This window comes from Lasioglossum baleicum, chromosome 16 (assembly GCF_051020765.1).
Source record: "Lasioglossum baleicum chromosome 16, iyLasBale1, whole genome shotgun sequence".
NCBI classification, from domain to species: Eukaryota; Metazoa; Arthropoda; class Insecta; order Hymenoptera; family Halictidae; genus Lasioglossum; species Lasioglossum baleicum.
In genome coordinates, this window is record NC_134944.1 from 10882934 (window position 1) to 10898734 (window position 15801).

The 15801-nt window shown below is 41.9% G+C and overlaps 1 protein-coding gene across 50 annotated transcripts in view; it reads right to left on the reverse strand.

Moving 5' to 3' along the window:
- Positions 1 to 15801, reverse strand: part of Dscam1 (Down syndrome cell adhesion molecule 1) — a 137352-nt gene that overhangs the window by 93933 nt on the left and 27618 nt on the right. For 41 of the 50 annotated variants that reach the window (XM_076440965.1, XM_076440997.1, XM_076441004.1 and 38 more), the window contains exon 5: positions 4398 to 4568. The exons of 3 other annotated variants lie outside the window; for them this stretch is intronic. In XM_076440965.1, the coding sequence (XP_076297080.1) occupies positions 4398 to 4568 (171 nt within the window). Of the gene's footprint in view, positions 1 to 1486; positions 1652 to 4397; positions 4569 to 4866; positions 5029 to 7301; positions 7473 to 11485; positions 11648 to 13157; positions 13320 to 15801 lie in introns of all 50 variants that reach the window. 6 more of the 50 variants (XM_076441002.1, XM_076441017.1, XM_076440974.1 and 3 more) reach the window with 5 other exon arrangements.

Genomic DNA, 15801 nt, shown 5'->3' on the forward strand with positions numbered 1-15801 from the left:
TTTGAGAGGATGTATTGTTCAATTATACAGCCAAATATTGCATTACCTACAATGTCTAAAATATGACTAAAACAAATTAAAAATTAAAAATAAATTGGCATATATATGTTGGAGCAAAATAATTCCAAAATGCGTTTATAAGCACAAGAATATTTTAGTTAATATCTTAATTAATAATCTAGTTAATAATTCATCATACTACTCAGGTTACGGTATGTCTTACGAGTAAATTAAAAAAAATGGAATCTATTGTAAAAAACAAACGACGTCACTCTTAATATTCAATTAAAAAAATGTACAATTTCTCGAACTATTCCATGTCTTTAATTTTCAAAACCACCATTATCAATTTAAATATTAAAATGAACATGTACTACGCGTTAAATAAAAAAAAAAAAAACAAATCGAGAACAAAAATTAATTTCTCCTCTGTAACTACATTTCCTACATTATGCTAATAATAATCAAAATTAATCTTTTGTACAATTCATTTCAGAAACGAAAATTTACTCTACAGAACGCTACGAAGATTCGTGTAACACAACACCAAACTTATAATCATTCCAAAAGCGATTTCCACGCCCCGAGCCCTTCAACTAAAACACTAAAACAAGCAACTCAAACTTTCCTCCCAACAATCTCTAAACAAATGATAATTTAAGACTTCCGTGAAATCTCGAAGGGTCCCTCACCACAAGAGTATCTCAGCATCCGAGCGGTAATTGTACTCCGTTAGGCTTTACGCCCATAAAACTGATCAAGAATCTCTTAAACACGGCAATAACATCAAGGAGGAAATCCCTTCGCGAACATCTGTTCCTCGCGGAAACGATTACCCACACTCTTAAACTCGGCGAGCACGAATTCGAGAAAGTACGCCCACGCGACTCCGAAGACTCGAAGGAGCAAGCAACGCGAAATTGAACGCGCGGCAGCAGCAATCTCTCCCGACGGAAAAAGAGAGTGGGAATGGGGGTGAAACTGCAGCTACCCCCTCCTACTTCCATGATTTCTAGATATGTCGTAGAAATCTCCAGGTTGAACAACTTTTTCCTTTACATGTTAGCGGCGGTTCTACTTAGTTTCCGAAACACTCGCGAGAAACTATTGGTACCACTACTGATCGTCCATCACAAGATCTGCGAGACCCCACTCTTCACGCCAGGCTAAAGACCTCCCCCCCATCCTTATGATTCTGGCGGGCATGGTCGACAGCACCAGTTGTCCCTACAAGTTTTTCACTGCCCATCTCCCGATGGACGATCTCAGTTCCATTTCAAGTGGGTCACTTGTATATCTCCGAAATTATTAATTATATCGAACAATGTTTCAAACAAAGTAATGGTTTCCAGAGTGGCACAATTCAAGGGGAAATTGAGGGAATACATTTACCCCCTACCCCTGTCAATACCGGATTAGTCACGTGACGGAGCATGCAGATTCGCCGGGAATGGTTGATCCATTTGTGCTGCATGCTGATTGGTACCGTATGATTGTCCATCGGCCATGTAACTGCCGTCGTTCGAATCTACCCATCCCACCACGTCCACGTGGTCGGCGACGAACGACGGGACCTGACACTTGAATATCGCGGCGTTCCCGCGGATCGCGAACTGATCGTAAACCTGAATCTCGAAGTATTGGGCGACCACTGCAATCAACCGAACACAGAGGTGGCAAATGAAAGTGTGCCACTTCGATAAAACAAAACAGACAAACACACACACATATCCATACATCCGACGGAGCTGTGCGCTATTCGGGCTTTGATCCGGTCGATTAAAATTTCAATGAACCACGCTGGCTCGCGCGCGACTCGTTTCCACGGCGGCGCTCTCTCTTTGCTCGGATGGAAATTAAGCTAGCCAGCGGACATCAATTTCCTCGTCGGTTTGATTAGTCTCCGGTTTAATCTAATCCGAAATCACGAACGGGTACGACCGCCGACCCCGATTCGTTGCTCCACTTAATCGGCCGCGCTCGGCGATCGAACGGTCAAACATTTGCCGGGAAAATATTACCACGGTCCGTTTTATAGCGTTTACTCGCGGCGATGTAGCCGGACCGTCGCGTCCCGTGTGTAGACCAGGGGTAGCCAACCTTTCTGTACCTACCACCCACTTTGGTATCTCTATTTGTAGTCAAATTTTCTAGCCTGCTCTGTCAGTGGGTGATAGATCCGCGTTGATAACGGGAAGTGGCTTCTTCACCATCGGACAAAACCCCTAGCATGAAAGCTTGAAGCACTAGTGAACGCTAGGAACCAGGTTGACTACCACCTGGTGTGGACTATGGAGTAACATCTATCTGCCCGGTCAAACAAATCGGCGAGTCGGCGGAGATCTGTGAGATTCAGGCGCTGGATGGTTTAATCCGATCGATCAGTGATGGATACTTCGGCTTCCTTCGGGGCGCTAACCCACTAACTGACCGTGAATTAGATTCCATTACGCGTTACCATCGGCCGCCGGTCAACCGAACGAAACTGGATGGCCCTGTTCGCGGAGAACGCTAATAGGATCTATGTGCTTCATTAATCCCGTCTCTTGTGGATGATCCCGAGGATCGCAACGAGGATCAAGGCCACTGCCAGCCGCACGCTCTGCCTCCGTTTCTCGTTTACATCGTCGGCGAACGGAATGGGCAAGCTGGCTTCTCATAGACGAGCAAATTGCGCGTTCCACTCTATCAGACCGCCACGTCGCCTCTCTCTCTCCTTCCCTCCTGGTTGCTTTGTGCATCCTGTGCACCCTGAGACCCCGGCAATAATACCCGGCGCGTCAAAGCGCGCAGCGAGACCGGCCTCTGTTCGCGCGAGGGATGAGCACGATGCTGATTCAATTTATTAATTCCATTAAAACCGTCACGCCGCGCCGCGCCAGCAGGACTCGTTTAGGAAAATTAAACGCAGGCCGCTCGACCGCGTTTGTCGCTCTGCGGAAACTGATCTCGACGGCTGAAGAACGTCTTTGTTGTCGGCCGATCCCTCCACGATTATGCCTTTTGTCGTTCCAGATCTCTGTTTGATTTCTCGAGATTGCTTCCCCCTGTTCACAGCTGTTTGCCAGAGTTTTTATACTGGAATTTTAGCGATACTGGGGTACCCGAAGCCGAATTTCCGGGTACCCGCCTATCCCTACTATTTGGGCGACACGAATGTACAGGGTGAGTCAGAACGTGCAGAACTTCATTACGGAAGGTCACCACACCATTGTTGAAAATGGAGTCGTGTGTATACAGTGGTCGAAATTTCTATAAAGTCACTGTGTTTTGTGCCCGTGCGAAATCAATACGGGCCGGTTTATGTACTTCTTTAAGGCCTGGTTTTTACGTTGTATTTTTGTCCAGAAGAATTTAAAAGTTGTTGCATACGTCTTGTTGTTACTGGGAACTCCAATTCAGCTCGAAATTGTGCTGCATTTTTCCTTTCCTTAGCTGCAGACCTCATTAATATTGAATGTTGTCTTTTTGACTATTTTTTATTACTACCTTTAAGATGATATTTTCCGTAATTTTCACGTAAATTGATATAATTATTAATTACAGTATATGACCGATTAGTTTTCTTAGCAATTGCGCGATTAGAGCAGCCCATATCTTTATAAGCATCGATTGATGCTTTTTCTTCACTTGTTAGTACTTTACACGTTCAATTGTATATTGACACAATAATTAGTTTTCAAATATAAAAGAATAATTGCATCACCGTGAACAATTTAGCAGTCATCGTGTTAAAAAAGGCAACGTACTTTCGTAATAGGGGTAGTAATCTCGAGAGACCAATTGCTGGTAAAAAAATATATTATTTTAACATTATGGAATGGCAATCTTCACTTTTAATAAATATCGTCCGAAGAATCGACTCGAGCAACTCAAAACGTCTTACGAATGTGTTTCACAAATAAATCTGGCAAGGTTTACAGGGTGTGTCGAAAATGCCTCCCCATAAGAACATGATTTTCTCGTTGAAGGTCACGTGAAGGTCAACATATAGTACACCGTTGAATTTGCTTTTTAAGAGCTACAAGACTGTTAAAATGAAAATGTACATTCATTTAAAAGAACTTTAAAAAACTTCAAAAGAAATAGAAAATAAGCAAGATATTTAAAACAGTCAAGTTAGACGGAATACCTTGTATATTATAGTAAAAATTCAATTTAAAAAAAGGATGAATAATTCTGTCACCCTCCTATGTGTGATGCGGCTACGTTAAACGTTATTCTCCCACACGAAGGACCTATTCCTCCACATAAAGGCTCCCCTATCGTAGCACAATTTTCGACACACCCCCATGCATCCGGCAGCAGCGAAAGGGTGGAAGAGGCTCGTGCTCATCGCAGGCCCGCTAAATATTCTCGTGCCCCCTTATTCTTTTTAATCGAGACGCGAGAAGTACCCCTTTCTTCTTGGCTGCTCGCGGAGAAGGTGGTCCCATCCTCGACAGCCAGCCACTCGATCACGTCTACGAAATCCGCCACAAAGCTGGGCACGAGACACTTCAAGGTAGCCGTGTTGCCGCGCAAGACGAACTCGTCGATGACCCTCGTCTCGTAGAACTGCTGGACCACTGCAACGCGCGTATTCCCAGAAGACAGGCCCGCAAGATACCATACCCGTATAACGTACACCACGTAGTGTAGTACAGTAACGAAGAGAAACACGGAACGGTATCGTCGTGTCGCGTGACGCTCTCGCTAACTCCCACGCGCCCTTGTGTTCCCTTGACGATTCGCCTCTCGCGTTCGAGGGAGAGGAGAATTGAAAAATAAATGGAGGGAGAGAGAAGAAACAGAACATAGACTATTTGTTGAATGGGCGATCTCGAGAGAGAGAGAGAAAGTTGTCGCACGTCCTTCTGCGCCTACCGTATTCCTCGCCGGCCGTGTATATCGTTCCATCGTCGGCTATCCATTGATCCACCTGAACGAACTCGGACACGAAACTCGGTATTTTGCATTTCATGATCGCGCTGTTCGCCCGAATCACGTACTCGTTCTCGGCCTCCGTGACGTAGAACTGCGAAACGACTGCCCGCGCGGGCACGCCAGGATAACGCGTGTTAGACGATCAGGTTGCAAACAATGCACAAAGGTCGCGCGACCATGAGGCACACGGTGCGAAGCTGGGGGATTTTACCGGTGGACGAAACTGTGAGACACTCGGGACATTATTGGGATATAAGAGACTCGTTTTGCCAGGATGACAAGGCAACGGGATGCGCCATTTCCTTCCTCGATAATGCAAAGATGGGGTTTTCAGTAGTCAAAAGCGCTAGATGAAAGATCAATCTAGGGCGCGATCGCCCTCAACAGTTCTATTTTTACGTTTACGAGGCGTAATTTGCATTATTTGAAAGCATACAGCTGCGATGTAGCTATTTTTGTAGAGCTGCGACAACTACATGCTGCCGAGTAACGCAAATTACGCCTCGTAAAGGAAAAATAGGACTTTTGAGGGTGATTGTGACTACTTGTGCTTTTGACTACCTCCTTTAGGGACCAAACAGTTTTCACGATTTTTATACAATCCTGTAGCTTTCGACGAGACAATGCCAAAAATTCAAGTTTTAATGATAGGAATTCACTGGTTCGAATGTTATGAGTGTTTAAAGTTGAGCGATTTCAAGCGTCATCATTGAAATATAATGTCGACCATGAAAAGTGATTTGCTGCGGGAACCATACAATTTAAATAGCAACAAAGATAATTGTATGATAAAAATCATACAGTGTTATTGAAAAACATAACCAAACATGCATACAAAATTTTGAAACACTTGACCTACTATCTTGTAACCATTTTTTATGTAACCAATTGTGTAAAATCGACGACTCGAAATGGGAATACAGCCTTAAGGAAAAAGTGAAGTTAGTGTACATTATATAGGGTATCCTATCTGAAGTTCCACACGCAATGATTTCCCAAAATATAGCTCCTTCAAAAAAATGTTTCAAATAAAACCCATCCTATTTTGGATTGTTATGGTGCTCATAAACTAGATGAACATGTCAGAGACGGATTCATTTACCTATACGTTGGTCTTTGAACGTCATTGAAGATAATTGAAGATCATTCATTGCCATGTTCTTGAAAAGTTGCAGAGTATCTTTAGTGTTCAAAAGGACCATCTTGTGTGGACACCGCTATAATAATTTATTCTACACCCCTAACTGATAATTCCACCCTCTGGACTGAAAACTTCTTATTCCATCACTATTTTCAGACTTGACACCTCTTTTACTTCTTCTTGTGGCATCTTATAAAAGGTTTTTAGCAAGACCACTCCTACCACTCTATCACTCCTGATGAAGATGAAGTTTATGAAGTCTGTCAGAGATGCCAGCCAGCAAATTGGACGTTCAACTTTTAGCAAGGTTGGACCACCATCTATGGGTAGGATTAAATCGTTGCAACGATGTCCAAAGTCGTCCTTTTGAATACAAAGACGCTAAACAACGTTCAACAAAAGCAGTGACAAATGACCTTGATTGACCTTGAATACCTAACACATTATAAGTGAATGAATTCGTCATAGAGCATGCTACACTTCTTCTCGGTAGCACGTCCACAAAAAAACAGTTTTCAGACCACCATGTCCGTCTGAAACAGGGTAAATAATAATTAAAATATTTTCCAGAGAGAGTTCTATTTTGGGAAGTAATTGCGTGCGAAAATTTAAACTGAACACCTTGCATGTAATAAAAAGATTATTAGAAGAGGGTTTTTTGATGACGTCGAGATAGACCAACCCCATGACACAACACGGTTCGACCAGCTTACGATAAAGCCGTTGCATGTGGCCGGCATGTTTCAAGCCAAATGATTAATGTATTTTAAGATGAGACTCTATTTCTGTGGCTCCGGTATTTCGGGAATGGTGAACAAAGGCCATCATTGTATGGATGGCCGGGCAAAAATGTGTTTTAGCAAAAGCAACATCGAGTTAATCTGGTAATTTCCTGAGTGTCTCATGATTTTGTCCAGTGGTGTAGTAGTTCGATCACGTTAATTCACAGAACCCGACGACACGCCTCAGGGTAGGCGGCAGATTCCCTGGCAATTCGCGTCTCCGTGAAGCGGGAACGCACGACGTTTCAAAGTAATCGTCGGACGTTCCCCGACGCGCTTTCACGTCCGTCCCGTTCGCGTTCCCTCTCGACGAGACTCGTCTGCGGCGGCTGGCTCCAGGATTAATCGTAATGCGGAGTAAAGTTACCGCAGAGCCGTCGCGTCGTTGGAGAGAGGACAAGCGAATTCACCGTGAGGCGTGTCTAACCCCGATTAACTTGAACCTATAGTACCCTGCCCGATAGCAGGATCCTCCGGAAGATAGACCTCGCCGTCCTCCCTGATCCACGCCTCGACAGTAACGAACTCCGCGATGTAACTCGGGATGCTGCACTTCAAGATCGCGCTGTTGCCCCTGATCACGTATTCCGTCAGAATCTCCGGCTGATACTGCTGCGTCACGACTGTCGTACAGAATTGGCTACAGGGCTAACTAGCTTCGATCGACGGATTCTCCGAAATACGATAGAATCGCCTAATTCGACAATACGGGGTCAACGTACAGTCGGGACAAAGATTAAAGGGGCAGACTCTCGTTTCCAGGATTGCAAGGGTGCGATAATTTTCTCGATAATGCAAAGATGGGGTTTTTCAATAGTCAAAAACTAGATGAAAGATCAATCTAGGCCGCAATCGCTCCTCAAAGTCCTATTTTTAGGTTTACGAGGCATAATTTGCATTATTCGGAAGCATAAAGCTGAGCATGCTGCTATTTTCATAAAGCTGCGACAGCTGCGTGCTGCCGAATAATGCAAATTACGCCCTCAAGAGGGTAGACTCGTTTTTCTAGGATTGCAAGGGTGCGGGATGTGCCTTTTTCTTATTTCTGGATAATGCAGAAATGGGGGTATTTAGTAGTCAAAAGCGCTAGATAAAAGATCAATCTAGGCCGAAATCGCCCTCAAAAAGTCAAATTTTTACGTTTTCGAGGCGCAATTTGCATTATTGGGAAGTATAAAACTGCGCATGTATTTTCATAAGGCTGCATAATGCAAATTACGCCTCGTAAACGTAAAAATAGGAGTTTTGTGGGCAATCGCGATCTAGATTGATCTTTTATTTATCGCTTTCGACTATTGAAAAACTCCATCTTTAGAAACGACTCTACACTTAATATTGTCCTGACTGTAACTGGATTGACAATGCGAGCTATAACTCTTTCGATTGTAGGTAAGAAAATATTGCATTGTTTAAAAATTTTAAACTGTTTATAAAGCTCTATTGTCAAACAGTTCCATCTTTTACGGAAGTACATCAGTGCAATTGTAAAGTGCCACAGCACTTTAAAAAAAAATTGAACGTTACAAATTTGTTACCTTATTCAATTATTGTACGTTACTTCGAATAAAATATTTTTATACATATTTTTTATCATGGTGTCTGGATAGTGTTTGTTCAAAAAGACATGAAGATTAGTAGTAGTATGAACAATCACAAAACGTAAAAAGATTTGATGCGTTCCACTAAAAAAGCACAATTGCAATTTAGAACTGCATCGAAGCATTTCGGACAATAGAGCTCAACGAACAATGCAAAATTGTTCTCTGCAATGTTTTCCTACTATCTGCAGTAGAAATAGAGTTATAGCCTGGCCTAGATTTACTCTGTGCGCAGGCTTTAGTAAACAATGGTAGGTGGTGATTCTACAGGGTGTTGCACGTTGCAATCGCCACTAAATTTCAGAAATATTTTTTAAGCTATACAAAATATAGGTTTGAATAAAACCTAAACTGTAAATCAGTTTAAACTATCTATCTCATATATATGTTTCACAGATGATTATATTTGTTATTATTATAAATCTTGCTGTTATTATAAATTTAACACTGCATAAATTGCACTGACTTCTTATACATTATTTGTAGCTAGAGTATTAACTTTATTAACTATATAATATATAATTAGATCATAAAGCACACTGAACATGAAACTTTAAAAACAATAAATTATTACAGCAACTGCAAAACGGAGAAATTAAAATGTATTAAAAAGAACATGATCCGTGAATCCTTTCCAACAGTTATTAAAATTTCCTGCAAACTGAAAGCTTAATCTTAATCAGTGCATTCATCGTTTGATGTTCGCAAATATTGGAAAAGGGTTTATAAAGAAGAGTTTACACCGAAACTCATTAAGACTTGATAAGTTTGCGCTTACCCGATGAACTTTCAAAGACATTTTTCTTAGGAGGCCGAGTATAAGAAAATCGCAATCTATATTTTTTTATTCTGTATTATGTTGAATCACCACCTCCCTGCTTGTACCATTGGTTACTGAACGCCCTGTATACACAGAAAATCCCGGGGACATCAAGGTGGTCGGTAGTTCAGCCGAGCATACGCTTGAAAGAGATTTCTTGCGGATGCAAATTAGGAAGATCCATTACTCTCCCCGATCTCCTAGTTTCAGATTTTGCTCTACTATCTCGCAGTACTCTCCTTAAGAGGGTGTGCCCATTCCTCTGTTCGTTTTAAGGCTATATTTTGAGATCTTGCTCGGTAAAACAACCGATCTTTACGGAACTGCTCACGCTTGTTTATGTATTGGGTTGGCAACTAAGTTCGTTCGGTTTTTGTGATTTATTCCAATGTAAAAAACCGAACGAACTTATTTGCCAACCCAATATATTACGTTCGTGAAGATTTATATATTGTCGTCTTCGAAATTATAGCACATTGGCCAATAAATTTTCTCCATTTTGTTTCCTGTAGCGATGTTCTCCTTTTTAATTAATTATTTTAATGTACAATATCTTCTATGATTCATGTTACATTCTTCAGTACCTAAGCTTATTCATTCTGAATTAATAATTCATACGCGAGTATTGTACATATTTAACTGAAAAATTTTTTCTTCACATTGATGCTATTTTTCTAAGAATACTTCTTAGGTTATGTTATATTCTTTTCTAAGAATAATTATTATGCTAATCAAAAATTAGTGTAGAGTTTTTTCGACTAGTCTATTTGCTAGATGAATAATTAACACAGTTTTGATAATAGCAATGTATGAAAATTCATTGACGCAGTTCCAATACATTTAAATAAAAAAGAGCTGTGTCAAAATCTATTATTTAATGCATTCGCAAATAATCTCAAGATATATCCCCAAAACAAATTAGGAATTAGGTGAATCGCTGGCTTAAAAATAATACCCACATTTGGAATTTTTTCTTGATGAAATTAAACATATTTTTTGAAAATTTGTTGTTTGTAGCTTATAGAACACGAAAATATTTTTTTAATTATCTGTTTTTGTAAAGCTTTTTACCAACATATTTATTTGTGGCATTCTCCTGATTAAAACGAGACCAAACATGACATAATTCGGAGTATATTTACTCGCTTAATTGACAATTTAGTAGAACCTCGATTATCCGAACCGACAATGTCTGAATTCTCCATTACCTAAATACGTATTCCACTTGTAAACAATTCAAACATAATTGTTCTATTATCCGAACAACCATGTTCCACCGATCCAGTACGGATAAACAATTGAATATAACCGAAAGAATGTCATGTTTGGTGTCATTTCAACCAGAAAAGTGTCATGAATACGTTCGTAAAAGTTTCATCAAAAAATCATTATAAACAGTTTTTAAAAGGGGTATTTTCTTAATTTTGTCCCCGACTGTATTTCGGGTGGAAAGAGTGCACCAGAGACTGTGAGACATGCCGTATAGTAAATTTGGTAAATGATGTCCACTGTTTAGACTAATGGTCAGGTTAACTGTTACGTACAATAATAAATGAATCAACATAAACTGGACAAAATCGTTTATTCTGAAAGTAGGTATTTGTTATGCTTTGAAGTAGGTATTATTTGTTTCGTTTTGAAGTAGGTATTATTTGTAAACCACCAAGAAGATCCCCTCACCTTGAGGACCCCTTCAAGAGGACCCCTTCAAGAAGACCCCTCGCGCTACGCTGCTTCCAACCTAGCTCCTCGTCCCTATTCGCGTTCCGAATTGGCGACTCCGCAAAGCTAGCGTTTCGATTCGAATGAACTAGCGTGTCCGAGCGTACGATTCCCGACTACCGTGGATCACTATGCCACTATGCGTCGCAGCCCAATTCATCCGTATCCTTACAATTAGAAGAGCCGTGGAATCCCTGCGTGAGAGCCGCGCAGCGGATGGTTCATTAACCCGTCGCGTTGCCGCCGCCGTACAACTGCCGCCAGACTGGACCGCGCCGGAAACGAATCGTTACCACGTGCCACTTTGAACTTTTACCAAGTTTGGCGGGGAACGGGGGTGCCCGGTGTAGTAGAAAAAAGAAGAAGCCATCAGAGGGATTCGTGCCTCGGGACAGAGGGACGGGAAGGACGTGAGAGAGATGGAACAGAGTGGGCGAGAACGATGACGGAGGAGTGAGAAATAAAAAGAGTTAGGGTCCACGGGAGAGTTTAGTACCATAGTCGTTGGACGGTTTGAAGGTCGAACCGTCGCTTCCCACCCAGGAGTCAACCGACACAAATTCCGCGACGAAACTGGGTATGGTGCACTTCAAGATGGCTGCGTTGCCGCGGATCACATATTCGGACACGACCTCGGCTTCGTAGTATTGAGTCACGACTAGGGGAAACAAGAGCACACAATAGAGGGGCTGCGGGAAGGACTTTTCTGGATTTCCTGAGCACTCGTTGTCTGAGGTTTCCGGCTGCGGGAGCAAGTGGCCGAAGGGCTTTGCTCTTTCATTCAGAAGCTGGGAATTGATCGATCAATGAACCGTGACGAATGCCGATTAACCTAAAACTGGTGAGGTAGATTCTGGAAAAGTCCATACTTCTGATTTATGGGAGCTACTCTGCGCGGGATCTTCGGATTGTTGGCTCGTTGGAGATCAGTTAGAGATCATTCATTGACTCTTAAGTAGACAGTACCGTTAAATTCCAGAAAATTGTTTGTCAGACACTCCATTGGTAGACTACTGTTCTTAGTAAATTGTGATTGATGAAAACCAGGGTATTTTAGAAATTTGTCAGTACTTTAAACATTTAAAAATCCATAGTTTAGCTGTTACATTTTTAAAAATATAACATAATAAACATATAAAAATCCGTAGTTTAACTGTTACATTTTTTAAAATACTATGGAATCTCCCATATTCTACCTCAGCAATTGAGAGTTATTTGTTTTAAAATATTTAAATGTCCAGTGATTTTAATAAAATTGGCAACGTGTAACCTCATGCACACGTTTGATACATACATATTTTATTGCATGGAAAGTCGCTCGTATTGAAACAGTGAAAACAATTTTCGAGTCCGCTGGTGATAAAATGTAAAAACGTTTAAATGGTAAAATTGTACATTTATAGAAATCCTGTCTTGCAAACAGAAATTCCAGAAAACTACATTTATTGCAGTAACATATTGATAAACAGCAATTTTTTGTATTTTCTAGTTCTTGTATATTTAGCTTTAAAAGTAAATGTGTGTAAATGAAAATAAAAATTTGATATCATTTCTTGTTTGCGATTTACTTGGTTTGTTGATATCTCCCTTAAAGTAAAATGGCTTCAAACAAAATACAGCTAAATTTTAAGGTGGGTCTAATGAACACTTATACAAAGTTTCGGGGTTCCCTTGTTAAGGGGCGAGAAATTTCTGTTGCATGTCTAGAAAAATACAGAAGCTGCAAGGGTAGTTCAAATGGTAAATTTGTGTATCCCTTGTAGGCCTGTTTTCACATTTTCATCATGAACGACTGTCGATTGCAAAAATCGCATGTACCATGTGTGTGAAATAACCATTTTCTGCAAAAGTCTTCTATTGTAGATGTAAGTACCTAAATGTCACTTTGGCGACCTTGCAAGAGAGGAAAACAATTGCACAATAAATCTCAGAGTACGCGACAGGAAGCCTCAGACATGATCAGCGATAACGGTGACATAATGAGCGTCCGGCACGGCTGAGTCAGAGTCCATCTATCGCAGTCGCGTGATCTTTTCCGATCGGGCACCCCTCAGAAGAGAGCATTCGCGAACGGATTCGCTTATCATACGACGTTGACCAACGCGTCGCGACTCGCTGCCTAATTTCGACCATCTAGAACCCGGGGGGAGCCCTCTAGAAATCTCTACCATTTTTCTCCTCCGGGTTAAAAAAGTTTCCTTGGTCGTCCTGCCAGCCGACCACTTGAACGAACTCGGCGACGAAGCTCGGTATGCTGCACTTGAGAATCGCTGCGTTGCCGCGTATTACGTACTCGTTGTTGACTTCGGACTGATAAAACTGGTGCACCACTAAAATGGAGGTCATGCGCTGATAATAACGGAGGTGTTGAACGCGCGCAATTCCTACGGTCGTAGCGCCTCGACACGGCGATGATCGGTTTAGCTACCGCGGTGGCAGAGATCTGAAATAGCTGTGGCGTTATCGATCCGATAATCTCGTCGCCCGGCTTCCGGTGGTGCGCATCGCGACGCGGTTTTCGTGGACCTCGATCTCTAACCAGGAATACAGTACTGCACGGTTAAATTTACACGAGTCAGCAAAATTACACGTGTCTTGATCTCAGCGAAAAATGTCAACATGGAATAAAAAATATTCCATTTTCAGTCATTGTTGTTCCAGCTTTGTGAGTGTAACCCCAATGGATAGCTGAGATTCTCCCGATTAAAATGAGTCCAAACACGAGGTGAATCGGACTAGTTTTACCCATTTACTACATCTTGCTCACGAGCTGCTGACACTCGATACGCCACCCCCACTACCACGCTCGTGCAGTCGAAACGCGGTAATGGGGGTGGCGGATCGAGCGTCGGCAGTAGCCCACGTCTTGATTATGTCCTCAAATCGACAAAAATAGTCCGATTTACATCGTGTTTGGACTCATTTTAACCGGGAGAATCTCGGCTATCCATTGCTGCCACAATTATAACGGCGAGACAACAATTACTGGAATTGAAATTTCCTTTGTTGCATGTCTATTCGTTTCGGTCATACTACGTCTATCTAGCTTCCTTCGTTGTACCAATTCGCTCGAGTCAATCCTCGGAAAAAAAGATGTCCTGCTCGCGAGGATTGAACTTCAGGCTCCTGAGCCGATGTAAATTTAACCGAGCACTGCTGAAACTGGACCAGGTGTCCGTAATAACCCGGTCGCGCGACGTTGACGACAGCTTCCCGGGTTGTGGACGCGTCGTCGTTCGCCGTTTCGAGCAGATCGATTCGCATAAGCATCTCATGCCGCGCCCGCAACGAGTTTCCAGCTTGCAGGAGGAGAGAGCGTCGACGTCGACGTGCCAGCCAAACGATCGGTGCACTCGGTGAGAGAGGGAGAGAGAGAAATGGAGAGAGAAAATCAAAGTGCGCCGATAGAGAGAGCAAGAGAGAAGGTCACTCTTTCGCACTCTCTCCTCCCGTGTACATGCGAGACACATCTCCACGCATGTGCCGTCGCGACGCGACGCGAGAAACGGAGAGAAACGAGAGACGTCTCTCGTTCTGACGTCGATGTCGACGATACGCTCCAATTATTTCAGTCAGCACGCTCCGGACGGCGAACGTAACGAGCTGGGAACAATGTTAATGAGACGACGCTTTCGCGTGCTCGTATAAAACGATTATGCGACAGCGGGGAGTGACCGAGCCGAGCTTTCGGAACTCCGCTCCGTTTTATAGACGGGGTATTTGTGCTCGGACAATTGTCTGCGATTCCTGGCGGAGGACGTCTTCGCGATCGGCTGAGTCGCGTTGGGGCTCGGATCCGAGAGTTCAGTGACGTTTTAATGGAAAGTCTGGTTTTAATTAGAGATCGAAATAAACAGTGCTCTGTCCTTAACCCTTTGCAGTAGACTGAAGCCCTTTAAGGGGACTACAGTCTCGCACAAGCGTACAAGCGATAGCTCTGGAAATAATATATTAATTATTGTACAGAGAGAGAGAGAGAGAGGGTGTCCCGCGTAACTGTCGCCACGTTCCCTGTCAGGCACTTCCGGTAGCCAGATAAACAAATGTTGAGAACAAAATTCATAAAAGAAAGTTCATTTTTCTATTATATTATATTTCATTAAATATTCTGTTCAAATTTTACTCTTAATTTGAAAGAACAATTTCTTTAGCTTGCAACCTGAATTACCTGAAAACATATTGAATATTCTAACTCTGTTTCTAAATGTCAGGTCATGCTATAATACGAGTTTTCTTTTGTATCTTAGAAAGATAAAAATTTAAAAGCATTCTATATACATATATGTATGTATTGGGTATACCGTTACATCATAGGTTGTAGTATAAATACATAGCTGTAGACGTTCTACAGGTTATAAAAAGCAAGGAAACTTTTAATAATTTTGAAAAATGAGAAAATGGCGACTGCTAAAAGCAACAATATCTCGTTCTCAGGAAAATCAACTTTAAACATTTTTGCTGGACAGGGAGTTAGATAATGTTATACAATTCCACCACTTTGCAATTTTATGCAATAAAAAAATGAAAATAAAGCTAATATGTTGCTTAATGTTCCCTAAAAAGATCTTTTTATGTGAAAAAAATGTAAGATTTATTCAAATCCCTTAGGCGTACAGGGTTGCACACCCTCTTAAACTGCACCTACTGATTTATACGATAAAATCATCAAATCCACAGTTATTTACGTCACAAACATAGAAGGTATACCTGTAAAAAGCAGTTACTTTCCGACATGTTTCAGTGCGAATTTTCTGCAATTTCTTTATTGGTTCAGAAGTTCCACCAACACGTCACTAAACTTCTCGATCAGGA